Source organism: Rhipicephalus sanguineus, chromosome 8 (assembly GCF_013339695.2).
Source record: "Rhipicephalus sanguineus isolate Rsan-2018 chromosome 8, BIME_Rsan_1.4, whole genome shotgun sequence".
Classification (NCBI taxonomy): Eukaryota; Metazoa; Arthropoda; class Arachnida; order Ixodida; family Ixodidae; genus Rhipicephalus; species Rhipicephalus sanguineus.
Window position 1 is genome coordinate 29219285 of NC_051183.1, and position 27583 is coordinate 29246867.

The 27583-nt window shown below is 44.8% G+C and overlaps 2 protein-coding genes across 2 annotated transcripts; one reads left to right on the plus strand and one right to left on the minus strand.

The window, feature by feature from the left end:
• Positions 1-1641: 1641 nt before the first annotated feature.
• LOC119403109 (tear acid lipase-like protein) lies at positions 1642-13378 on the plus strand. Its single transcript, XM_037670056.2, has 4 exons — positions 1642-1782; positions 10406-10477; positions 11844-11912; positions 12974-13378. Exons 3-4 carry the CDS (start codon positions 11862-11864, stop codon positions 13226-13228), a joined length of 306 nt encoding a protein of 101 aa, XP_037525984.2. The 5' UTR covers positions 1642-1782; positions 10406-10477; positions 11844-11861; the 3' UTR covers positions 13229-13378.
• Positions 13379-19204: 5826 nt separating this feature from the next.
• On the minus strand, positions 19205-25600 carry LOC119401618 (D-beta-hydroxybutyrate dehydrogenase, mitochondrial). Its single transcript, XM_049418174.1, has 4 exons — positions 25396-25600; positions 23820-24026; positions 21062-21244; positions 19205-19554 (listed from the first exon to the last, which is right to left on the minus strand). The coding sequence occupies exons 1-4, from the start codon at positions 25598-25600 to the stop codon at positions 19205-19207; spliced, it is 945 nt and encodes a 314-aa protein (XP_049274131.1).
• Between the last annotated feature and the right edge of the window lie 1983 nt (positions 25601-27583).

Consider the following 27583-nt stretch of genomic DNA (forward strand, 5'->3'; position numbering starts at 1 on the left):
CAAGCAAAACGCCGACAGCCCCGTTACGACACACAAAACTCAATATAACGTTATGCAGCTCTTGGACGACACCGTGAAAATTCGTATCTCCGCAGTTTCGACGAAATAGGACGCTATGACGTTGCCGCCGGCGTAGACCACGTGCTCAACGCCACGGGCGCCCCCAAGTTGACAGTCGTGGGGTTCTCTCAAGGAACGCTCGCCAATTTCATACTGCACTCAACAAGACCGGAGTACAGCGAAAAGGTAGGGGTCTCTTGCACTCTCTTTTATTTTTTTTGGCAACGACGGAGCGTTTCATGATGAATCGTTTCATGATGAATTTCCGTACTCCGGAAAGTAACCGCTAGTTGGTTATTCATGTTACTAGGTCTCAGCGCGAAAAAATATTTATTCTAAAAACAAAGAAAGCGACACACTTATGTCTCGCCTTCGTTTTCTTTTGTGCAAAGGGTTTTCGCAATATAACTTTATATTATTTAATATATCCGCGTGGAAATGAAATGCACCTACAGCTTAAAATTCTACCAATGAGCAAGCCATGGAGCGCTGCCAGCTGGAATTGATGATGATCTGTCATGCACATCTTTAACGTAGACTGCCTTAAAGTGACGGCAGCAATGGCAACAGTGACGGCAACAATGTGAAGACCTCTCTCTGGCAGTTAACTTGTAAGATAGGGGGCGCAAAATTATCAAGATCACTGAGACCGTGATAAAATACTTCGTTTTCATTGGGTCGCGGGCTTGATTTCCGGCCTCGACACCCACATATTCGTCTATAGTGGTTAGTGGAAGCCCGCATGTACAGTCAGCGCGAAAAAAGTTTAGAGACCACGAGACATAAAAAAGAAGCTAAATATTTCGGACGCTTCGGCAGGCAGCCTGGAATTTGGATTTCTGGCATGCTCTAAAACATGCTAACATGTACTGTGCAGTTCTGCCGAATACAGTCACAAATTGCTGATAGATTCAGTTTTCTCAGGCTTAGTGCTATGTAAACTTTTGACGCGAGTTGTACATTGATTTTGGTACACGCAAAACCTCAAATGCTCGAACTTAGCCCCGTGTCTACGCTCTCGTAGCCCGCGACTTTGCGTTGAGAGCTTACAGCGAATGTATATATTCTTTCAATCTTTCTTCTTTGCAGGTCTCACTTTACATAGCGTACGCTCCTGTTGGAAATATCACTCACATCAAGTTTCCTGTCAAATTGGTTATGCCTTACGTTCCTACCCTGATGGCAAGTTCCCCTTATTCAATACTTACACGATATATATATTTTTTTCAGCTCGCCTAAATTCTCGGAAATTGATAACAAAACAAGGCGTTTAGAGCAGCACTTGCTTATAAGACGGAAGAGCACTCACGACAAGTTGGCATGCACTACTTCGTAGCACCAAGTCACGAGAAAATCCATACCAATATTGTAGAAAGCAAATCTTCCTAGCAGACCAAAAAATTCGTCCTGTGGGTAGTACCGAACTTGGGACCAATACAATACAATGTATATAATTGTTCTTATTTATTGTTTTTATTGTTACATTGTGTCACCTGTTAAAAGCACTCGCTATCTTGGTAATTGTGCGGAGGTAGCAAAACCCGTGTTTCCTTTTCTGGCTCCCTACAGAAGCTCGTCTACCCATTTACACAAGGAGGTTACCTCGGCTCAACACATGGCTTGCGGGAACTGTTCACTGCAGCATGCAAAATATTTTGGAGCCTGCCTTGCGACATCGGCTTTGCAGTGACTGGCACTTCCAGTCCAGAGCAGTTAAATAAGGTAAGATCGAGGGCAAAGACACGCTTGTGAAAGTAAACAAAGTGGTTTAGTGTGCTCTGTTCAGATTAAAACAACACAGCCATCCAGTGCATAGCTTAACAAGAATCGTAGGCGTGCGCCCAGTGGGTGCCGACCCCCCCCCCCCCTTAATCATCCGAGGGGGGCCAAGTAAGCTGAAAGTTTACTTGGCATGTTTCCTACCACGTAAGATGCATATCTTTGCTCAGTTAGACCTTGGCTGTCGTTGTGTGATGTGCAGTCTATGGCAGTGCAGTTTTTTTTATGATATGACGGACGAGGACCCCTGATATGTTGCATTCAAAGAACAGTTTACTTCCCCAAGGCCGTTGTGAGCAGCATTTTTTAATTCATTGCGGAGCTCGTTGTCTGTTGGACTCGTCCAATGCGGTGGGTGAGGGCTGCGTTGTGGTAAAGTTGGCCCCCTACAGTGAAGTACACTAGGTACGCCTATGACAAAAGTGATCCTTCCTTCTTTCTATTTTAGGGGCGAAGCTCCTTATAGCGGCACCCGTTCGTCCCTCGTAGCGTAGTATGTAACCAGTCTTACGCTTTGACCTGCAAGGTGGTGCCGGTGGGAGATTTTTCCTGTGCGTTGTTGAACAATAAAAAATTCGCAGCGTTAGCTAAAAGCCGACTTCTTCTGTCTCTCATTCCCATTAGCAGCCATTCTTTACCTCCAAGGTAGTGCCTGGTGAGATTTCTCCTGTGCGTGATTAAACAATAAAAATTTTGTTCAAAACGCCGTTGATCGATGAAATAAACCAACAAAAGACGCCAGATGTTTTGTAAACGCAAAACGAAAGAACGCCAGATGTTTCTAAAGCAAAACGAAAAGACGCCAGCTGCTTAACGAAAGACGCCAGATGTTTTCTAAGCAATGGTTTTCTAAACAATGAAAATTCACAGCGTACATGTAAAATTAAAGTGCTCTGCAAGTCGTCATAACTCATCGAACCTTTAGTATAAACGCGCCCGATCTCACGTCGGTGATGATGTACTGGGCAGAATTCACGGAAGATTCACGGTTTACCGATGCACCTCCGCAGCTTCCCCCACTCATCATCATTCACTCCGTGGATATGCTGTGATTTTTTTTTGATACTCTCTCTCTTTCCTTAACTCTTTCTTTCATGATGTCTGTATGCCTGCCCGTTCATCAGTGTTTTTTATCAATTCTCATAGTGCAATAGTTGTTTTATAAGTGTTTTTTGTGCAGATCAGACCAGACAGGATGCCTTTTTCTTCGCCTGGGCCAGGGACTTTCCTCTGGTCTGCTTCTATTCCTCCGCAGGAAATACCAGTAGATCTTTTCTTGCGCAACGGCATCTCATCCGTTCCAGTGGCTCTAGTCCCTACCAATGACGGCTTCATTCGGATGAAGAACCCGAAAGCCATTCAGACGGAACTGCGGTCGGCAACGGCCCATTTCCAGTGCATAACAGAGGTCCGCCAGTTCGGCAGAGGGGGTATACTCTGCTTTTCCCCAGACCAGTCCTGTGTGCAAGATCTTCTAAAGTGCACGATGTTTGCATCCAACCCGGTGAGCGCGTTCATACCGCCACACTTAGCATGCACCAGAGGTCTAGTCCGTGGCGTTGATGCCAACATGACACCATCTGAAGTACTAGAATTGTTTTCTCCAGCAGGTGTTATTTCAGTGTACCGATGCGGACGTGTGGTTGACAAGAACAAAATACCAACGGAGTCCGTCATAGTGACATTTGCAGGGTCAGTGCGGCCATCAGAAATTAAGGCATGGCCTCTAATTTACAGAGTCGAACCTCTTTCCCCTCGCCCTCTCCAATGCGTAAAGTGCTGGCGTTATGGGCACACCATAAAAGGTTGCAGGTCCGCTGTCAGGTGTAGAGTATGTGGGGAGGATCATAATTCTAGTGAGTGTCAAAGCAAGGAAGAAAGGTGTTGCCTATGTAACGAACCTCATGCTGCAGATTGTTCAAGCTGTTCTGCAAAGGCACGTGAGCTGCAAGTTCTCGAGATAACTGAACGAAGACGCTGTTCTCGTAAGGAAGCAATAGCTGAAATACAGACACGCACACAAGGTTATGCTGGTGTTACAGCCCGCCATATTCCATCAATGGAAGCGTCTCTCTCCGTTTCAATGGCGGAAGCTATCGAGAAGGCAATGGAAAAGGCAATGGAAAAGGCAATGGAACGTCTCGCTGGGAACCTTTGTGAGTCATTAGCCCAAATACTAACGAACCAGATGGCCCAAATATTAGGCTCAGCGGATAATTTGAGCCTCACACCTCAAAATAGTGAGCGTTCAGGACCTTCAAAGGAGGCAGTCTTTGATGTCTCCTCTCAAGGTGTTCAGTCTGTAGGTGCATCTGCTGAAGCCAGACCGTATCAAAGGGAGGTTATCGGAGATGACGGGCAGGACTCAGATGAGATGGAGACGGATCCCCGATCGCTAAAGCGCCCTCGATCCCCTTTAGCTAAAAAAGGTACTACACCAATCAACTCAAAGACTAAAAAGTACCAGAAAGATACCCTGTCTAAAGCCGATTTTCTAAAAGAAAGTATCTTAAGCAAGGCAGTAGCCGAGTCCATCTTAGCGAAACCATAGGGTCACTTAAAATTCTTCACTGGAATTGCCGATCCATTCACTCAGCTGTAACTGATTTGATATATTTGGCATCGAAATTCACTCCAGATATCATTGCTCTACAAGAAACCTGGCTTTCAATGAATCAGTCTTTTCGATTAAATAGATTCAGATCTTTCCGGCTAGATCGCCCTTCGAAAGGCGGAGGTCTGGCATTTTTATCAATAATAGAAGTCTCAAGGCGAAAATTGCATATAAGCATATGTCACCTGAAAGCGAAATTTTTGCTCTGGAAATAACGTTGCCAGGATGCCAGCCCCTCTTGTTAGTCAATGCGTACTTCCCTACAGGTGTGCAAGAAACTCGATGCTTGGACGCCGCAGTAACATCTATTTGTAAGGATAAAATTGTGGTGGGCGATTTTAACTCGCACCATACGTGCTGGGGTTTTCGCACTGATCGGTGTGGTAAACGATTGTGGGAGTGGACAGCAGATAACAATCTGCGTTGCCTGAATTCGCGAACGCCTACATTTATTAGTCATCGATCTCGCTCAGCCTTGGATGTAAGCTTTGTGAGTTCGTCACTCACTAGTGTATCATGGACAGCCTTGGAGTGTGCTACCAACAGCGATCACTTGCCAGTGATGTTTGAGGTTGTTTGCACAATAACACCGTCATGTTCTCATACTCGAGTATTTATTAATTATAGCAAATTTAAAAAGATCTAGAAACTGCTTTGACCACCCATACTGAAGAACGAGAAGACACAAAAGCTATGAGACTAAGTGCATTGATAAAAAGAGCGTACAAAAAGGCAGAATTTGTTGTCGAAACTGTAAAGAGTACCGCCCATAGTCCTTGGTGGAATTCAGACTGTGCACGTGATTTCCGACGACGACAGGCAGCTTGGAAAAAACTTCTGTATAACCAGTGCCCCCAAAATTGGTCTGATTACAAGTTTTACGCTGCAAATTTTAAACGCACAGTTTCTTTAGCTAAAGAGGAATATGATAGGAAACACTATGATTACCTGTCAAAACCTAAGAATAAAAATGCGCTGTTTAGATTTATGAGATTACGTAAAATTCTGCCATCTCCAACTAACATAGATTATGAAATTATGTCGTCAGAGGAAATGAAGAAATCTTTGGAAGTTATAGGTAGAGGACTGGAGTGTCGATTTACATCAACTAAGCCGTACAGTTTGCAAATACCAGCGTTAATGACAGATTTTGCCAAAGTTACATTGGAAGAATTGGCTCAGGTGATTCAAGATTTGCCCTCGTCAGCTCCAGGTCCGGACGGAATTACAGTTAATATGATAAAAATACTATTCAAATTGTCACCATGTGACCTCCTAAACACTGTGAATTATTCGTTAAATTACACCTGGATTCCGTACGATTGGAAACTAGCTAAAATAATTCCGATAGAAAAACGACCAGGATTAGGCTATAACATAGAAAATATACGACCTATTTCTCTTACATCGAATATGGTAAAACTCATAGAAAGGGTGTTACATAAAAGAATTACAGTCTGGCTGGCAGAAAACGTAGTACTAATCCAAATCAAATTGGTTTTAGAGCAGAGTGCTCAATATGGTGCGCACACGCAGATTTAGAAAGCCGCATTCAACTTGCTCGAAAAAGAAGGCAACACGCTGCTCTAGTGACACTAGATATAGCCAAAGCATATGACAGTGTGGAACATTCAGTATTATTAGACATCTTACAGAGCCACAATCTACCACAATATATGATTGCATGGCTGAGGGAATTTTTGAAGGCTAGAGAATTTTATTGTTTTAAGGATGGAAGCGCATCGTCAAAGTTTAAACAGACTCGCGGAGTCCCCCAAGGAGCAGTCTTGTCTCCTGTATTATTTAACATATTAATGAGCTCAATCCCCACTTGCCAGGACGTGCAAACATATATTTATGCAGACGATACTGCATTCTTCGCGGCAGATAGTGACATTCATTCTTTATATCAAAAATTGCAGACATATATAAATATGCTAGAGATATGGCTAGAGGCAATTTGCATGACCTTAAATGTAAATAAAAGCGCACTGTTAATATTTCCATTAACAGACCCCATCTCAATTTCAATATGTTATAAACAAGAGCCCATTCCACAGGTTGAGTCGCTTAAATATTTGGGGATAATTTATAATGGCAAGCTAAACTGGACTCCTCACATAGAAAGTATTGCATCTAAGGCACAAAGTGCCTTAGGCATACTGCGCAGACTGAGCAGCAGACGATATGGATTACGTAGGGACACAATGGTGATGATATATAAAATGTACATGCGTCCAATATTAGAATTTGGGTGTGTATTGTTCTCAGGTGGCCCTGCTTACAAAATTAAGCCTTTGATTCTGCTGGAGCGAGAAGCCTTGCGATTATGTATAGGGCTCCCTAGGTTTGTAGCTAACAATGTTATGTACCAGGAAGCTAGATTGCCAACATTGCCTTGTCGATTCCGCATCCTAACGGTGCAGGCATTTTTAAAATTTTATAGCTATCCATTAAGACGATCTGAATATGCTTTTATGAAAAACCAAGACTCCTTTTTTGTTGCTCATTAGCCACGTTTTCATACACCGCAGATTATTTTTGTTCAGAAGCAGCTAGACCGGATAAACGTGAAAATTCGAGATGTGCCTGCAGCAAATGTGTCCAATCAGAATCTAAAGATAGAATATGATGAGATTTCCCCCCTAAACCTAAATTTCAACCATACAGGGTATTAAATAGCCGGCTACAAGATTACCTTGCACACGTGGAAACAAATAATGTAGTAGCCACAGACGCTTCAGTAATAGACGAAAAGGCAGGAGTAGGCATTTACTCCCCTTCGCTTGGTTGGTCATTTTCATTAAGACTACCGGACTTCACCCCCATTTTTGAAGCTGAACTCTTGGCAATCATTCTAGCCCTGCGTAAATTAGATTTGAACGCCCATAGCGCAATAATAATAACAGACTCCATGTCAGTATGCACGTCCCTTACAGCTTCATCAAAATCAACTGCCCTAAAGACGTTCCTGACGCTAATTCCTCCACAGCTGAAGTTCTTAAAATTATTATGGGTGCCTGGCCACTCTGGATTAGAATTAAATGAAATGGCCGACTCACTAGCGCGAGCTGCATTGAATGGCCCAGTTGTTCCTGTCCTTCCTGTAGTAACTGCGATTAGATATAGAAAATTTTCACTTCGTGCAGACGCCATAGAATCAATAACAGCTAGGACAGAATTTAGTCATTTAAAATTTCCGTGGAAGATCCAATGGTGTCCTACTAGACAATTGGAAGTATTAGTAACTAGACTACGATGTCGTGTGCCCCCGTTAAATCTATATTCACACAGGGCTGGTCTGGCGGTATCGCCCCTATGTCACTTTTGTTTAGAAATAGAATCAATAGAGCACTACTTTTTATCATGTCGCAGATACAGATTACTCAGAAAAAGACTTCTTGATAGCCCATTCGCTAACCTGGGGCTGCAATTCACAATTGACAATGTTCTTACCTTCGGTGCTTCAACTCTGGGCTTCAGCCACAGAAATGCGTTTGATGCCGTGTGTAGCTACCTTCAAGAAACAAAACGAATACGGCTTTAAATTTCCGCTTGTATAAGTATTATTATAACAAAAAAAAAGTTTTGATATTATTTTCATTATTATTGTGCTTCTTCTTCTTATTATTTTTATTCTAATTCCTATTCGGAACAATGATTAAAGTGTCTGATCTGTATGTTTAAAAAACTATTATTGCACTCTTTCATTGATGCGTACGTGTTTTTTTGTATATGCATTGCTATTATTTATTTATTTATTCTTTTTATTGGCATCAGCATTCAATACTCAAAATATTATTTAAAAAAATTTTTTTTGTAAGACAACTTCTTGGCCAATCCCCCTGAGTGGGTATGAGCCATGCAGTAGAGGCTACTACTACTACTACTACTTCACCAACCACCCACTTCATCCTCTCATTTTAATCATGTGGGAACTGGACGAGCTGGCCCTGGTTGTTACTTCTCGGTAAAATTTTGTCGTTGAGTGCAGCTGGTTTGGTGACAAAACATTCCTTCAGTTGTTGCTGATTGCACTGGCTACTTTGCTGTAGAGTGTGAATAAACAACGATCAGCCAGTATTTAATACCTCCTGCTGAGGTAGACATGTAGGTTTTGTAATAGCAAGGAGTAGCAGGGGAGCAGTCTGAACCATGAAGATGCCGCCGTGGTGGTACAGTGGATACGGTGCTCGGCTGCTGACCCGAAAGTCGCGGGTTCGATCCCGGCCACAGCGGTCGCATTTCCATAGACCCGAAATGCTAGAGGACCTGTACTATGCGATGTCCGTGCGCGCTAGAGAGCACTATATTGTCAAAATTTGTGGAGCCCTCCACTGCGGCCTGTCTCATAATCACATCGTGATTTTGGAACTTGAAACTCCAGCAATTATTATTATTATGTGCTACGAAGCTGCTCCAACGGCGGCTCTTTGAAAAAATATCAAGTTACTCTAACAGGACACTTCGAGTGTTCTTCTAATTCAGAGAACGTATTTTGTGCGCATTCTGTTTCTTCAGTTCACTACACTTATTGTGTTTGCCACCCAATGACCGAACTTTGTGAAAGCCTTGTGAGAGCCTATGGCGACAGAAAGACACAGTAGAAATGAATCGACAGTATTGTTACAGTGTACGGCCACGACATTCATTCTAAATATACTGCTTATCCTGAATTATTACGCAATATTTCTGTGACGTGCTAAGCATTCATTTGCTTCTTGCCATTTTTAACACGAAAGTGTTTTATGCCGGGGTCCACCAAGACTTCAGTGACGTATTTCCGTCACGGAAGTGACGTCGAAAAAATATACACGATCAGATGGCAAAGAAAAAAGGTACCGTCAACGAGCATCGAACCAACGACCGCTCGGTCCGCAAGAACAGATGCTGGGCACGCTATGCACTGCGCCACGGTCACAGACTCTGGAGGTTTTACGAACGCACCTTTTATATCTACCACTCTCCCGGTTGGCTGGGTGGTGTTGACCTCTGGGAGTGGTAAGGTAAAGTAATTCGTCATTGCTGTGGCCTCCGCGACTAGCACCTGCAACGCGTTTACGCGTCCGTCCCATTCGGCGCGTTTTCAATAGAAGTTGAATTTTGTCAATGCCTTAACACACCGCGAGGTGGCGACCTTTGCCCAAGCGTCGTAAAAGAGAGAGAGAGAGAGAGAGTGGTTCGAAAAAGAAAAAAATGAAAAGGGGCGCTATTTTCTGCCTCCCGTCGTGGGGGCACGGCTCAGCGCCCAACGTAAAAGCGTCGGCCTCGCTTATAGTGAACTAGAACAAGCTTGTTCTAGTTCACTATAGCCTCGCTCAGCATCACGCTAATACAAACCAAAAGTAGCTCTGCGACACGCGCCTGCCTCACCTGGTTGTAACACCGCGTTCCATGCTCACGCGCTCGCCCCGAGAAAAATCGCGGCCGGGCTACCGGGGCGGCACGACGCGCTTTGCGTTTCCCTCTAGTCCGGCCGTGGTGTTCAATCACATTTTAACATGCCGCGGGATGGCGACCAATTTCTGCGTCCAATATGCGACGCTCTTCTGGCTTCTAACACCTCGTTGTCTGATTACGCTTTCACCGTTAACTACTACAGCTACCACAAGGGTTTGTTTAATCATTTAGCATGGACGTTAGTCGTCGGGATGTAGAAGTACCACCAATCGTCAAAGTGGGTGCATACACGTTAAACGGCGCCATTAGCTGCCAGACATCAATATACATTGTGCAAACTCTCTTATATCAATATACAGTAAGGATTCAGTTACTTCTGTAAGGGCACGCTTTACTTTCGTGTTATTCCGATTCCTATGACGGAGGGATCAACCGTGGTTTTTTTTGTTTCATTCCTCTTTTCATAGCAAAAACAATTTGAAAACTGGGCTCGTCGCGTAACGCCACGTCTAAGGCAGTTGTCTAACTCATACCTAATGTTGTCTTTTGCAGACGCGGATTCCGGTTTACCTGGGCCATTTTCCTATCGGCACGAGCGTGCAAAACTTTCTTCATTACTACCAGGTACGATGCGACAACCATCGCCATTGTTTTAGGGGCGAAGCACCTTATGCGCTCGGGCTGTCGGCGTCTCCTGTCGTCTTAGCCCGTCATGGTGTCTCTTGTCGTCGCCTGTCAGAGTAAAGGAAGTGGCAAATAAGAGGACGCGTTCCCTCAGGAAACGCTCGCGAGAACTCGGGCTCACCCGCGAGAGACAACACCACGTGTGCTTGTCCGAGTGGCAAATAAGACGGCACTTTGGCTCAGGTAAAGCTCTGTTTCTGCGATGGACGCTGGACGCTGTCTGTAGCAATGAGAGGACGCTGTCCTCTCGTTGCTATTGGCGTGTCGCCTATGAGAAACACCTGTGCTTAGATTTCCCCGGCTTTCACGTTAGTGGAGCTTTTTCTTTTGCCCATGACCCTGTACTATAGTCTACTTAAAGTACAAGCACAAGGTGGTCGCATTCGGTCTATATTTATGTAGCTTTTCATGTAGCGACGCAACGTCCATGTCCTTATGTCTAGTCAGCTGAAATATTTACCGTCTGTAGCTGCAATACCTTTATCGCTTACGGCTAGGGGTGGCATTCACGAAATCTTATTCATTTCTCACTGGAATGGCCGACAACGCTCTCTGCGGTACCTGTCATTGCGAGGAGACGCTATATCACATTCTGTGAGACTGTTCGGGATATAATGTTCAAGTACAGTCGCTGGCGTCCGCTCTAGCGCAGCATGACAACAGACCAATGACTGTTGAAACCATTCTGACATGTCGTCGGCAGAAGACATCGCAGCTGAAGGCGATGAAGGCACTACCTGGGTTTTTTAAAAGAAACGAACTATAGGGCAAGCGGCAGTGACAGTGATGTCGTGCACCTCGCAGGATTGATGGACTGTGACTGACTGACTGTATGTGTGCTGTGTTATGTACTGTCTTTCTCTATCCTTCTTCTCCATCTTTCAATGTCCCTCATACTGTTCCCATGTGTAGGGTAGCAAACCGGTTGTTCTAACCTGCTTAACCCCCCTGCCTTTCCTTCTCTACTATTTCTTCTCTCTTCCCCTTGGGTTCTCTTCCCCTTCCTTCCGTTCTCAGTGCAGGGTAACTCAGCCCTGGTTAACCCTCCTGTCTTTCTTTTATCCTTCTCCTTCTCCTCCTCCGGACTCCCTCTTTCGATTCATTCACTGTTTTTCCATCTCTGTGGCGAATAGAGACAGGACTAACTGCATGCCTCAAAAAGCTTTAGTGCAATGACATCTGGTCGCTGAATCATTCGGTAACAATTTCCAGCTTCCATTAGCATTTGTTATAAGCCCCGCCTTTTGAGAAAATCGCGTGAGTGCTGCTGGAGTGAATGTCACATACGATCGTGGATTTGTTGCAGATTTACAAAGCAAAGAACATGGTTATGTATGACCACGGGGCAGCTGAGAACCGTAGGAGATACGGCCAGGTAAACGGCGGCTTTACATTTTGCTTTTTAGCTGTGCAGTTCATTCTGATATACCCGATCTATGTAGCATGCAGTATTAAAACCATCATTCTACACTGCTGTTGGTTTGAGCAATACCGCGAGATATCCGCGTATGATTTCCGCATATCCTCTGGGCACGGGAAGAAAATCGCGCTCATTTTTTTTTTTGAGACGTACGATATGATGTTAGCTATGAAACATAAAATTTCCTAGAAAACTCGAAAAATTTTCAGACAGCAATGTTGAGCAGCGGTGGTTCACATAGCGTGAGAACAGTTATAAATGCGTGAATCCGTCTGGAGTTCAGCCATGTGACTTGAAAAGTCCTTGTGGCATTATTTGACTACGCTTCATTCTTTCTTTAATTACCATGCAATAATAAGTTTTCACGAATACAAAGGTATACTGATGAGTAAATAATGGCGAACTAATGGATTTTAGTGCGGAATTGTTCGTTTATGCCAGGCAGGCAAGTGTCGTCACTTCATCATACCACAAAGGTCAAGAACACAAAAACAGAATCTGACTTATATGGCAAAAAAGCCTCTGACAATTCATTTTAGGGTATCCTAGAGAGAGTTCAATATATTCCGTGGATCACTCGCTAGCGTTACTTTGTCACTCTGTGCAGAAAGACAGGACGTACAGTTAAAGTATAGTAAACTCACTCAGATTCACTAACAATCTTTATATTTACCTGAAGCTTAATGAGGCCCACTGAAATCCGACTCACGGTAACTTACCGACACAACGAAAATTTAATTCAACCAGCTCACATGGGGTTGGACTCACAGAAAGTACACCTGGCTATGATCACATTGACTTTTACTACAAGAAATTGAGACAACCGGAACAACTAGGACTTACACCTACGTGCAATTCTGCGTAATCACGTTGTCTCGCATACAGTGCCGTAAGTGTCGTATGAATCATAGCTATGACGTCTCACTGGTTCTTTTGGGTCTGAGGGAGTTTGCTGACCTAATCCTGTAATCGGTTTATATTTGTGTACTTTGTTGCTTTCGCATTCTCACGCACAGGTGACGCCACCACCTTATCCCTTGGAACGCATACAAGTGCCGATAGCCATGTTCTCGTCTCAAGGTGACATACTGGCCGACACAGCCGACGTGACAGACCTGGCATACAGACTCGGTTCCAGCGTCGTCTTCCATCGTGTTGTGCCCCAGGCCAGCTTTTGCCACCAGGACTTCGTCAACGGAAATAGGGCCAACGACTTTGTGCACAACACTGCCATCGAACTTGCTAAAAAATACTCTTCCCAGAACCCATGATTCTTCTCAATGTCCACTGTCGCTAGTTCATGCTCGTATGATCCCCTTATCAAAGAAGAGGTTACTTTTAATTCGGGCAAAATAACTGCCAAGTTAAAGGAATGTTCCCGCTGAAAGGATATTAAAGAGAAGTATCGTTTGAACAGCATCAGTGATAGATTAAATGATACAAAAATTGTAGATAACCTTATCATTATTGCTGTGTTCGAAATCTACCAGCATCGTAGACAGTCTACGCTGACAGCTTCGAAGACAACATTAAGCTAACAGAACGCGTCTTGATGACATTTGTGTGGCGTAACGCTACCTCTCGTCGACAAAATAAATCTGAAGAAAACAGAATTGTTCTTAACTTAGCTTCTTTCGAGTTAGAAAACTTCAAAAACTGAGCGTAGCTTACATAAGGCGCATAAGAAAACGTTTACTTGAGGGTATACGACCATATCGGCCAGATCCAAGCATTCCGCTCAGCTGCCATCTTGTCTGGACAGCAAACTAACCTGAATCGTATTTGCCTCCGACGCTGTCCTCGCGAAGTTGTCTATTTTACTGGCTATGCGAGGACTGGAATGCGACTTAAGAGGGCCGCTGTCCGCTAAGGTGGCTATTTTGCTGAGAACAGTAAATATTGGAACGTGTCCTATATTAGTACTGAGCGAACACAACGCTGCTGTTTTCACATAGAATTATTACCAATAGCCGATAATGACCAACTCTTTCCAACAATTACCCAACACTGGCTGGTAATAACCGTCACTAAGCCACCAGTAGCCGATATCGCCCTACGATAGTTAGGGCTACCTAACACTTGCGAGAACTGGCTGTAAGGAATTCCCGTACTAGCGACAATTTGAAATGTGCCAGAAATGTGCCAGAAATCATCATACTGTATTTAGGAAAGTGTGTGCAATAGGCCCACCAAAGCAGTCTTCAATACCAAGAAATATCACTGATACTATCACATTAGGCTTATTACGCACAAAAGAACAAGTGATAACTACGGATCAAAGCTCCCGCATCAACCTAACATGACATAATTAATTTCAGTGGAGTGTAATCGGGCCTAAGATTATTGTTCAGCTAAGATGAGCTGCAAAGATCAACCAATTAATTTAATAAGCAACAAAACGCTTCTAATGAGACAAAATGGCCCAAATACAAACCTGTCTGCTGAAGCAGGTGACATCATATTGGCGTAGTGGCATTTTGGTTTCACGGTTAAATTTTACCGTGGAAGTTGAAGGAACATTCTCTAGCGTGGTATTATTGCGTGTATAATCTAAAATTTAGGAAAGTATAGTTACGAGAAATAATTTATCAGCAGAAGCTCGTATACCTTAACTAGCGTTTTCATTTGGTGTCTCCTTATTAAGGACCATAACAATGACAAAAATTTTCCAACACCCAGGCTTGTTCTCTGGAACGGACAGCCTTAAGTAAATGCCATGGTCGCAAATATGGCGAAAGCGCTAAATTTTTAGCGCACAGTCTCTCAAAACTTTACTGCTACGCCATCTGAAAATAAACACTCCAAATTTATTCCCAATGTGTCAGTGCACACAGCCAACAGAAGTGTATTGCACGCAACTGTGTTGCTTGCAAAATAAAAAAAAATGTTTAGGCGACATCAATACGACATCCTTACTGCTTGTATTCGATAACACGTGGTCTCCACAAGTATTTTTGTAAAAGCATATCTCCATATTCAACCGCTCTACACTTCGCAGCTGTAAGCAAAACCATGGGTCCGTTCTATTCAACCTATCTTGCGTGCGCCTAGATGCCGTCCATTCTGCAACGTACAGCGACGCACCCTGAAATACGGGTCATGATTGTTAGGTGTGCAAGCTAAAGTGCCGGAAGGTGGCGGCGCGAAGCGGTGTGTTCGTGAACCTTGCGTTAAAGGTAGGCACTAGTGTTTCGGAATGGGCGCCTCCATTCCATTCCAATTCTATTCCGGGGAATTAGAATTTGCCGCAATTCTATTCCTTTCAATTCCTGGGAATGAAAAAATTTTGCCCATTCCCACTCCGGGAATGGCCTGGCAGTTCTATTCCATTCCTGTAATTCCTCAACGTAGGAAAGGCATCTTGATAGTTTTAGCGAGTTAAGAACGAACGCCCCATAAAGCTGATGTCATCAGATGCATTAAGAACTGCAAAAGTACAATGGTCTACAATCGTCTTTTGTAAAAAAATTCCCGAAAACACTGCAATTTACTCAATTTTACATACGCGCCAAGGAGTGAAAAATATAAAGCTACTCTAAGCAACTATCCTACAATAAAATCGCGATGCTCTAAAAACACAAAAAACAAGTTTCGAATGAATGCGTGAAACGGTCCATTTATAGCGAATTTTTTTTCGTACCTGGTTTTCCATCATATCTAGCAGTTCAAATGGCGCTCACGTGCCCGAAAAAATTTGGCCGCTCAAAATATTTTGGGAAAATACTGTAGAACTAATGTCTATATGTGCGTAATTTACTCAGATTTTTTCATAGAAATTGATTTTTGTCGAGCGCCCCGGCTGGGACAGTTGGCGTGGAATGACCCATAAAGACTAACATATGGCAAAGAAAAAACTATAAGAAAAAGTTCCGTCACCAAGAGTCGAACTTACGACCTCTCGATCGCCAGTGCGCAGCGCGAAACGACTCCGCCACAGACGGCATGTTCTCTGCTATGCTAACGGCGAGCTATTTATGTACACCATTTGCCGATGGCGGTACTCAGAGATTGGCGGTACAGCGTGTTTTCGTTATCACTAGTGAGATGGCGCGAAGGGCTCGAAGAGTGCGCTTTAAAAGTCGTCCCCCACGTGGATTAGCGCGCGCCTTGACAGGGCGTGGTCGCTCGTGCGGGCGCTTATCTCGTGATATCGGTGGTTTGTACGTCTTGCTCTCTGCCTGCAAGTTTCCGTTGAAAGCACGAAGGTCACCTCGCTCACTTCAGCAGCCGCTTTTGCGAAAGGAGAGCGCTCACACAGAAATAAGTTACAACTGTGACAGTTCGCGCTCATCCTGTGTATGTTCGTTCCGCGCGTCCTTTCTGCTTGAGCAGAGCATTGCAAGTTTCGAGCGGCTTGCCGTTCTTCACGCAACTTTACAATGTGATGCTGTAGCATTCATTGCTTCGCGCTTGGGGCGAGAGGATGCACAACAAACGCTCAAATACGTCTGTGAAGACACGTTTCACTTTCGTGTTATACCGATTCCTATGACAGAGGGATCAGCCATGTTTTTTTTATGCTGACAAAGGTATCCCTGTTGTGCTGCAGATGACGAGACGAGGACGGTAGGTCGATACAGGGACACAGGACAGGTGGTGCACAACACCTGTTGTGCACCACCTGTCCTGTGTCCCTGTATCGACCTACCGTCCTCGTCTCGTCATCTGCAGCACAACAAGGAAACCATGAACGACCACCAACTAGCCAAATTCATCGCTCTTCTGACAAAGGTACTGTTCAAGAAGACCAAGCAGTTTTGCCACGCCTCTGGAGCGGTCGTGAATATGGAGAAAACCAAGATTTAGTGAATGAGGAACAAAACCTTCTAGATCTGCTGGTATTAGTTGGAACAGAGCACCACTCGGGCGCCTGGTGCCTTTGCATCAAATACGGAACACTGGGCTGCACTGCTCTTTAGCACTGAAGCTTGTCAGGCGCGCCTCGCAAGCATGGATGCGGTGAGGAGAACTTTCTGTGTTCGTCTGTGCGCAGGCATGCAATGTCTTGTTGTTAAATTGTTAAATTTGTGGCTCTGACTTACTAATGTTTGAAGTTTGAAAAGCAGCGCGTAGACGAGAACGTGGTCTATTTTCAGAAAAAGGCGTAATTCCATTGCCATTTCATTCTGAGCAAAAGGCGCTTAATTCCATTCCCATTCCATTCCTCCAAGCGTTGTCCCCATTCCATTCCGGGGTCGCGAAAATGTGGAATGATTACGGAGTCATTCCAATTCCGTAGTGGCCACTCCGCAACACTGGTAGGCACAGGCCGGCGCCAACAGAACTTGTGCATCCGGAACATTTATTTTGTGGTGGCGTGGACTTTTTCCGAACCAAACAAACCTCCTTTCCGCCGAGGAATCGTTTTAGTGCAAAATTACTTCTACCCTACCCATCGAGATTCCGTGGATGTTAGAAAAGAACACAACGCTTAAGCTGGACTCAGTGGGCTAATATATAGGCATGCCAACGCAATTCGGCAATGACCCTGCAAGATATGAATTTCACTGCAGATCTAAGATTGGACATGCCTAGGAGACATCATGGCCCACGCGAAATTCGACATTGGAATGTGACCTCGTGCCCAATTTCACCGTTGATAGTTCTAGTTCGGCTACTTGAAACAGACAAAAAGAAAGTGCCAGTTCTTCGGTGGCTTAACATAACCCAACTAGGCTTTCCAATGTGCTTTCACACAGTAATACGTTGCTTGGCGGAGCCAAACCATCTCTCATTTCTTTTACAGCGAGAGCTGTTATGAGATCACAACAACGGCCATTTTTGACGCCGTAGTTGTCCGCCGCCGCCGCCGCCACCGCCAGTGTCCGTATCCGCTGTCGCGCGAAATAAGTAAAAAACTAGTAAGAAAAATATCTAGGACGGAACGGGGTTCGAACCAGGCCCTCTGCGTGGGAGCCCAATATTCTAACACAGAGCAGTGCCGGTGTTCGAAACTCCTTCGCAAAAAGTCCCTGTAAAGGCTTCATGTCGAGAAGGAACCGCATAAACATATGTAATATAGTATGGTAGAACAGTAAAATAGCAACCAGGCGTCACGCGACGCGAATTCTGTAACCAGGCGTCACACAATGTGAATTGCGCAACGAAAGGGTTGTTGAATGCTCCAAACCCATTACAAACGGCTCTGCCACAATTCTTCATCGTCATCAGGTACAGCATCAACAAAGTGCACATAATGCCTTAGAGGTGTTTAGAGGGTACCATGGTTCTCCGCAGAGAGAGAGAGAGAGAGAAAGGGTAAGTGAAAGGCAGGGAGGTTAACCAGAAGTAATGACGAAAAATGGCATACTGGCTGCTTCCCTACATCACAAAAATTATGATTTATAGCGTAGTGGGATCGTAGCAAGTGCACTTGTATTGGTTGCCAAGGAAGCCCATAAGGCCCCCATGACCTATTTCCTCAGGGCCTCAATAAACTTCTTTCCCTCCCTCTCTCCCTCTTTCTTACGTTAACGTATGTTATATAGCGTGGTGCGGGAGTGAAATAACGAACGGGTGTCACGAATTACGTAACTAGAGGGTCGTTTAAAGCTTCCAACCCATTACAATGGGCTCAGCCATAATTCTTCATCGTCATCAGCCGTCAAATCAGCAAAGTGCACATAATGCCTTACTGATGTGTAGCTGGCACCTCGCTTCTCCTCAGAATGGCAAATAATGGCGTAGTGGGTGCTTCCCACATTCACGAAAATTATAATTTATAGCGTAGTGGGTACCTTAATTACTAGAGTACTGGAATTAGTAACCCCAAGAGAGTTCACAATGGGCTCTAGAAATGTCGCTCTTCCAGCTTTCGCTGTGACTGTGCTGCGCTTTCCGCGCAGGCCTGGTGTTTTTTGCATAAATGGGAATATTAAGGCGAAAGCCTTATATGCCTCATCAAAAGCGAACCGCGTCCGTCAGTGTCAACGCGATTGATTGAAAAAAACATCATCATCACATGATGATGTCACCCTATGACATCATGATGTCATCACATGACATCGTGTCATAGTCCAAGATGGGCCGATCCCGGAGGCACTGCAAAACCATGTGAGGTGCAGAAAGCTTGCAATGCCTCAGATCCCCCAGGTAGTGCATAAACCACGTTTCAATAGCGCAGAAAACTTTCAGGGGGTGGGGAAAATTGGTACAGTCGACTGAGAAGCAAAAGAAGATGGCTTCTGCCTTCGGGTCGTTTTACGGAAATATTTAAGGGGCCGTGCAATTTTTTTGAGTAACTTTTACTAGGTCCATAGGCGGGCCAGCCTCCAAGTTCCGTCTAACAAGCCGGCTCTGTTTGCCTTGCGGAACACAACGAGTAGAAAGTCAACCAGCTCAGCCGGTGCTTCCCGGCAGACTAAGTAGAAGACGGGCTCCCAGAGGCCCCAGGCTGCGTAGTTGGGCTTCGGTTCGGCCTCCCTGACGGCGAGCACCATCTGGTCGACCACTTCGTTGATGTCGTCGCGCCTCGTGAGATCGGCGATCATCGTGGCAGCCTTCATCCAGTCGGTGATTTCTTTCTCGCTGAAGTCATCGAGGTTCTCGCGAGGCAAAATGCTCAACTGCTTGCGAGTCATTTCCATGGAACCGACGTCTGAAAGTATCCGCGTCCTAGTGAGAGGATTAAGAACAGAAAGCGATCCGTGAGATAGCTAGCATGTTAACGCATCGTATGACGGATTGCAGACATGTGAAATCACGGGAAGTACTGTTCTGCAAATTAGTTTAGCGATTGCGCGGGCGGTTTCGCTGACAGTATGCGCTGCTCCATGGTGAAGTAAGAACCTGTTAACAGCAATAGTTAGCCATAGTTCAAAACATCGTGATAGATGAGATAGATTCCTTATAATCTGACCCTTGTGCGTCTTGCAAATGTTACATTAACTGGCAAGGCAACACGACAGCGAAAATATTTCCACTGCTCTGTTCTCAAGCGCCCAAGTTCTTGCTAAAAGGTCGCGTCAATCAAGAGAACTTCAATTAAATCAAATAGTGGTCGGTTGCAACTTCGGAGAGCATCGAATCCGGTCTCTTGACGGCTGAAGACTTCAGTCTTACATGTGCTGTTGATGGAGCCATGCCCATCAGCCGCATTGTGAAGTTATCCATATAATTATCGCTAGTTAGCTCAGGGCCCTTCTAAACTTTCCCAGGCCCGTTAAAAATGTCAAGACCGTGGAATAAGGATAACCTTAACTTCTTGAGTGCTCTTTACCAGACATCTCGTTTAACCAACCTGAGATGGCTGGCGTCACATATAGATTATTTTACTGGTGGGTTTAGGTGCCGCGATGTTGGGCTGTAGCCTTGCCATTTTGTGCCTTTAGCAACTAAACGAACAGTGCTACGGTAGACGCATACGTACTAAAATGGTCGTCTTGGTGCATTTGACGTTTCATGACGTTATTAATTCACGTCGCGACATACAGAAATAAGAAGATATTAGTTTGACAGCGCAAGATTACGGCGCCCATGTGTCTTAAGTATAAAATCGTGCATGGAAGAAGTTGACATAAAGATGGAGCATGCGCGCTGTTACCGCTACGCTTGTTACCATCTCCTTCATAAAAATATCGTAGCTGCTCACGGGTGCGATTTCGAATTTATTCTATCGAAGTATACGAATAAAGTTAGGCTGGTAGAGTGCGTAGGACATCGCACTGATTTGCGGATACGGAATGCACGACATTACCTGTAGGCCGTGGGCTCTACGGTGGCGACGTACACACCCTTGTCACAACACTCCCTGCGTAGTCCGTCTGCCAGCGAGATGACAGCGTGCTTGCTCATACAATAAACGACACCTGTCGGCACAGTGCTTCGACCTGTAATTATCAATTCGTATTCAATAAATAAATAAATAAATAAATAAATAAATAAATAAATAAATAAATAAATCCTTCCCAATAACCCATCCATACATCTATAATAATCAATCAGTCCATCCATCCATCCATTCATCCATCCATCTATCCATCCATGTCAATCAATCAATCAATCAGTCAGTCAGTCAGTCAGTCAGTCAGTCAGTCAGTCAGTCAGTCAGTCAGTCAGTCAGTCAGTCAGTCAATCAGTCAGTCAGTCAGTCAATCTGTACTTACCGAGAACACTTCCTGTAATGACGAGACGGCCCTTGGATTTCCTCAGAAGTGGCAGGCACTTCTTCGAAACGCTGACTACACCGAAAACGTTGACGTCAAAGATTCTCTTGATATACGGCATGCTTGCCCATTCGAGAAGGCCATGACTCGCTACGCCAGCGTTCGCCACCACAGCCCACAGCTCTGCGCCAGCGAAAAGAAAATGGAATGTCTCGCTTCAAAGACATTTCTAACTGTGCTAACATTAGTCAGCCTTGAATAAGATTGCAACATTTCAAAGTGATAATAAAGTCGGCATTTGAGTCAATACGCATGCGCTCGAACATTCATGTTACTATCGTGCCATCTGCATTGGATTTCTTATCGATCATCATACTACACACTATAGTAGTACTTCCAACAAAAGTTGTCCGTGAAGGGCAGGTCAAACATTAGCCTGATTACGCCCACTGCAGGGCAACGGCCTCTCCCACGTTTCGCCAATAACCGTGGTCCTGTGCTTACTGCGACCACGCTATCCCCGCAAAGCTTCTTAATCTCAGTTGCCCACCGAACTTTGTCTCCCCCTCGTACGCTTGATTTTCTTGATTTCGACTAAAATGTACTAAAAACCCGCTTGTTCCCTGACACACTCTGCTTTCTTCTTATCCCTTAAGGTTACACTTATCATTTTTAGCATAACAGAAGATAACATAACAGGACATGAACTTCAAAGGCAGGGTACACAATTTTGAGGCGATGGAGCGACTGGCTTGATCGCATGTGTGCAGCTTACAGATACTGTGACTGTATATCTCTGTAATGCATCATATATTTCGCTGTAAGACACCGGTTTCCGTGCACTTAATATGTACCCGTACGACGCCCGAAACTTGAAAACATGTTTCACGCTCTTAGCGGCAAGCGGCCTATTCTCTCTTAAAGCTGACGTGATACCAAGCTCACAACAGAGTTTCTGTTCCATACAGCCATGACATGACATGACAAGAACATTATTTCAGTCGTCAGGAACTCCGATCTAGAAAGCCGGAGGCCCCCTAAGGTCAAGTTGGTGGCTCCGCCCTGGATGGGACCGGAAGTCGAAGTAACAATAATATCTGGGGTTTAACGTCCCAAAACCACGATATGATTATGAGAGACGCCGTAGTGGAGGGCTCTGGAAGTTTCCACCACCTGGGGTTCTTTAACGTGCACCTAAATCAAAGTACACGAGCCTCAAACATTTTCGCCTCCATCGAAAATGCAGCCACCACGGCCGGGATTCGATCCCGCGACCTTCGGGTCAGCAGTCGAGCGCCATAACCACTAGACCACCGTGGCGGGGCGGAAGTCGAAGTCCAAGCCTCCTAAATATTACGCGCTTTTTGAAGCTTGCTTCGTTTCAGCACCGTCAGTTTTTTGGACGTTAATTATTTCGTTATTGCCCAAATTTCAGAAAGTATATTAGAGTGCATTAGTGCTTGGGCTTTGCTCAGGTTCCGCACAAAAGTACTCTAAACTATGTTTCCACGGAAGCAATGGAATATTTTAGTTGTAAAGCGAACGAGCGAAAAATTAAGAAGTATTTTACCGCAATATCAACACAACACCACCATTTACGGACATCATGGTCTTATTTGAAGAGCTGCTGTACTCAGTCCTAATCGCACCATCGGCAGAACAGCATTCAAAGCGAAATAAATCAAACGGTATCGCCCTGTGCACGGAAATGTCTCAGCTTTGCGCTTCTCAGTGTGCGGAAAAATAGCAACTTATATTGCGCAGTATAGCGACAACTCTGTTGGCTGCATTCGGCATTGCAATCATCGAAAATGGCGGCCGTACTCTCACCTTGATACTAGGGCACCTTGAAGGCCAATGGCGGGAATAAACCGACCGTACTGCAATACGCAGCCTCGGCGCGAGGTCGCGGCCTTGCTGACTGCAAGAATTACTACAGCCGGGACCACGTAAGGACCGTGAGCAGGTCGACGATTCCCTAGCCATAACAACCAGGGGCTTAGCCAAGGGGGGGTGGTGTTCAAACCCCCACCGAAAATTTCCAATTTTGCTTGCATATATATATACACGCACACATACACATATACAAGTTAACCCATCCCGAAAAAAATTTCTAGCTACGCCCCCGATAACAACTTACGTTCAGCCATCATCACCTATATTGCGAGCGATGAAATGTGCCCGCTTTAGTCAAAATCTCACGATGCATCGTAATTTATCACATAAATGCCATATTCACAAGTATTACAGAAAACAGTTATACTTGTGCATAATTCACACATACACACACTGAAGTAGTTCGCGGCGTTATATTAAGCCTGTACTTCAGAAAAATATATGAGTGCTTTCGTTACGCTCAAGGAACCAGGTGGTGCTTTTCTGTGGGCCAAGAATGCTAAGCAATTTAAATTTTGAGTCCCGGCTTATCAAAGTTGTCCAATTACGTATGATGCCTTTCCTGAACTTAATCTTGCAGGGAAAGGAATTGTTGTAGGTCCGGTTAAGCCGGATATTGCTAATATACAGTTGATTGAACGCTCGCCATGGAGCTTTCTTTTTTTCACTTAGCAGTTAACGTTTGCAATAGTTGCTGAGATCTTCTGAATGCTCATTTCATGCCAGGAAAAAAAAAAGTAATTTCCACTGGTATCTATCTGCAGCTTCCAATAAAGACGACTCAACGTGACTTCCGGTACAAGGGGCTCCGCATAGCCTCTTCTTTTTTGTAGTCAGAGCGTCAGAATGGAGATTCACTTGCTTTTGTCTCCTAAGGAGCTCTTCACGGCATCAAGGGCACTGTCAACCTCCTGATCCTTGGTGACATCCAACTGGAGGACGTGAATGTTAGGCTCCTTGGCCAGTTCGCAGGCATCTTCGCTTGAGGCATTCAGGCAACCGGCGTACACTAGGAATCCATCGCGGGATAGCCGCCGAGCGAGGAGATTCCCGAAGCCTGTGTCGCAGCCTGGCAGAGAACGAAGAAAATAAACGTGTACTCAGTACCTTATACAACTTATCCCAGGAATCCTCCTACGACCCTACAAGGGTCCTTACACCCATCCCTCCTTTTTTAACCAGAATAAAGCAAAGACAGAGAGCTCTCTCTGTAACCAGGGGCGCCCCCCCCCCCTCTCCCTCCATTTTCGCCTGACAGCTCCCCCCCTCCTCCCCGAAGAAACTCGCCCCTGCCCGTAACACGCTACCCCCCTTCCCGTGATTTGTCAACGCCTCCTCCCCAAGAACGAGATATGGCAATTTAACTTTGTAATTGCTTTCTTTATTGATGTAATCGGAAGGAGATGTCGGCACGCAAATAAGGCGCCGGTTACTCCTTAGCTGGTGAATGGATCAAGCATACAACACAATAAATCAACACGCAGACACACATATGCCAAAGGACATATAACGTAAAAGAAAATGTCCGAAATACAATTAGTAATGTCCTAGTTACTAATTGCTACTTGGATTGCGAATATCGTGATGGATTCGATCACTATAATTATCGATCTTCTCATTACCACCAGCGTCTCGGGGCACGTTTTGTGCGGTGTCAGTCTTTTCGAGGTAATTTCAGCGACAGTTCCGGCTCCGCGTAACAGTAGTGTGGGCCACATTACCTAGCAGAAAATCCACCACCCCAACCAACGTAGTTTCAGAAAATGAATAGCCCTAAACACTGTTGAACGTTTGGGGAAAACAAGAAAAATAACTGAGCAATAACACAGTAGAAATTGGAACCTTCAAACTACAGATCTGTGCCACAATCATGTAGCGAGCATGTTCTTCCAATTACTAACTAAATGAGTTCTCTATTCCTTGATAAGGTCTCAACTGGTTGTTAATGCCATTGGTTTGAAGCTTGTAACACAAGGCAACTTCATCTTGGTTGTGTGTTATACTAATTAAAGAAAAATTGCATAATCTTTTGCTACATTTACGCTATGGAACACACTGGTTTCTTGGAGTTTCCACTCGTTTCTTATATCGTTAACTTATTCTATGCTGTTGCTTTCTGTTCTACGTACTGTATTATATCTTGGCAACTCCAAGTTGGACGCTGCGCTAAGCGGTCTTGATTTTAAAACACAACTATGGCCAGTCCAACGGGCCCACGAGGTGGCGGTGAAGCCAGGCCTGTCTGTCCCGACGTGGGAGCGGCCCGCTACGTGCTAGTTAGTGCCCCGACAGACCTGAATAAAGTTTTTTTTTTCCATTCCAACTGATCAAGGGCCCCGCTGAAGTGCCTGACCATTCAACCTTTGTCTGGGCATCATATACTTTAACAAAGCACATGAAGTAATAATAAACTACAAGTGGGATGAACATTCACTCACCCGTTATCAGGACAGCCTTGCCGTCTCCGTCAACTAGCTTCCTGAAGAATTTCGCCGACAGGAATTTCGCCGTACCAAAACTAATCAGGAGCACTAGGAATCCGGAACCGAAGTAAGATCCCAGCTCCAGCAGTAACGGCAATCGATTCCAGAATTGCCAGACGGGAAAGATGAGCGCGAAGAAGAGTATCCACCTTGTCTTCATGTTGTCTCCTGCGGGTACTGCGAGCTCATGCTTGTAAACATTGAACTCGAAGTAGTAAGTGTAGTCAACGGGCAAGACATCCCATTTACAAAGTCAGCAAGTCTAACTATGCAACCCAAAACGCAATCAATCAATCAATCAATCAATCAATCAATCAATCAATCAATCAATCAATCAATCAATCAATCAATCAATCAATCAATCAATCAATCAATCAATCAATATAATATTTATTAATAATAATTGTTGGGGTTTTACGTCCAAAACGCCCATATGATTATGAGGACGCCGTAGTGGAGGGAGTACACAAGACTCTAGCATTCTGCTCCCTTATTCAGCAAGTCAACCACTGAATCGCCGTTATCATGCAACAAAGATCAATCGATCTTTGTTGGCAGTGATAAGTCCTGAGTCACAACTGCTTCTTACTGCAAGAGTTGGTGACACTTCTCCGGATTAAGTTGATTAGAAAGTATGTACTGCAGCAGCCCACAGGCTATGAATATGCGATGCAAGTTTCAGTGGCCATATTTAGTGGAGTCGAAATCTTAAAACAACGCCCGTGTACTTTGTACTTCGATTACGTGTACCTTCAAGAACCTCAAGCGATCAAAATTAATTATCTATCCGTAAATGCGCATTCCTTATAACCAGAAGGTCGTTTGCAGAGTAAGTATGCATGCATCAACGAAAGAGGCTCAAAATAGGATTTGTTATCACAATACACAGTACAAGAAAGTGAACGGCTCAAACTTCAGACACATTCGCGAAACGTGCATGGCAATGGTTATCTTCAACGCTGTTGTTTTCGCAACTTTGCTTCCTAAAACGGTTAAAAAACGAAGACTAAGAGGAAAGTTATTTGTCCCGAACAACAGTGTCTGACATGAAAGATGAAAGGAAATAAATAAATATAAGTATCATAACTATCATGGGTTCTTATTAACAACTCTGCATTCTAGAACTTACCTGCAGTTACGCGGAGTTCACGCAGTGCCGCCGAGCGCCGTCAACTCTCCTTGCGCTCGGCAGTACCGGGAAAGGATAATGAACGACCGGTCACGTTACGTAAACACACCTTTCCGGCTCAAACTGCGCCCGACGATTGGTGCCCCGTTCACGGTGAAACTACCTCGCCATAGCACCTTCGAGTTCGAGACGCAAGAGGCGGAAGGGGGGCGACGCAACACGAACGCGACGGTGCTAGTTCCTTTCCTTGACCCGATATACGTGCAACGGCCGCCAGTACAGTTTAGAATTGGCGCGCCGCTCTGGCATTGAAAGACCCGAACGATCTGGGTTGCGATATTGTATCGCTCTCCTTATGAAGGTTGACTGGAAAGGAGGCGCCGGATGATGACGAGTGAAGTATAGAGAAGGTTAGAGAGAGAGAGTTACAGTCACCCTCACAGTTAATATGGCGTAATCATGGCTGTATCTCAAAGATATGGGAGAATATCAATGCACGATGTAGAAACAAACGAGATATAACAGAGAAAGGTCGATGACTCAGCAAATGCGGCTATACGACTCTTGAGGAATAATAATTGCTCAGGTTTTGCGTCCCACAACAACTATATGGTTATGAGAAACGCCGTAGGGAAGGATCCGGGAGTTGAGACCACCTGGGTTTCTTTAACGTGCACCTGAATCTAATCACACGGGCCTCTAGCATTTCGCCTCCATTGAAACGCGGCTGCCGCGGTCGGGATTCGATCCCGCGACCTTCGAGTCAGCAGTCGAGCGCCATAGGCACTAGACCACCGCGGCGGGTCGGCTAGAGAGAGAGACCTCACAATTAGTATGGCGTGATTCATGGCTGAATCCCCGAGATATGGCAGAATTTTTTACGCATGATGTACAAACAAACAAGAGAAAACACATAAAGGTCAATGACTGAGCAAATGCGGCTATGTGGCTCTTGAGGACGACTAAGCCCTAAATCTCCGTCGGCTCTGGCAAGCCAAGTTTTTTATGGCGAAA

What these genes read in the sequence shown, in the direction of transcription:
- LOC119401618 (XM_049418174.1), bottom strand. Translation starts at nt 25,600, where the DNA reads ATGAAGACAAGGTGGATACTCTTCTTCGCGCTCATCTTTCCCGTCTGG. An exon ending in GAGCTCCTTAGGAGACAAAA is followed by an intron (nt 21,245 to 23,819) that starts GCAAGTGAATCT and finishes TCGCTGGCGCAG; the next exon opens with AGCTGTGGGCTGTGGTGGCG. An exon ending in CATTACAGGAAGTGTTCTCG is followed by an intron (nt 19,555 to 21,061) that starts GTAAGTACAGAT and finishes GGATACTTTCAG; the next exon opens with ACGTCGGTTCCATGGAAATG.
- LOC119403109 (XM_037670056.2), top strand. Translation starts at nt 11,862, where the DNA reads ATGGTTATGTATGACCACGGGGCAGCTGAGAACCGTAGGAGATACGGC. An exon ending in ACCGTAGGAGATACGGCCAG is followed by an intron (nt 11,913 to 12,973) that starts GTAAACGGCGGC and finishes TCTCACGCACAG; the next exon opens with GTGACGCCACCACCTTATCC.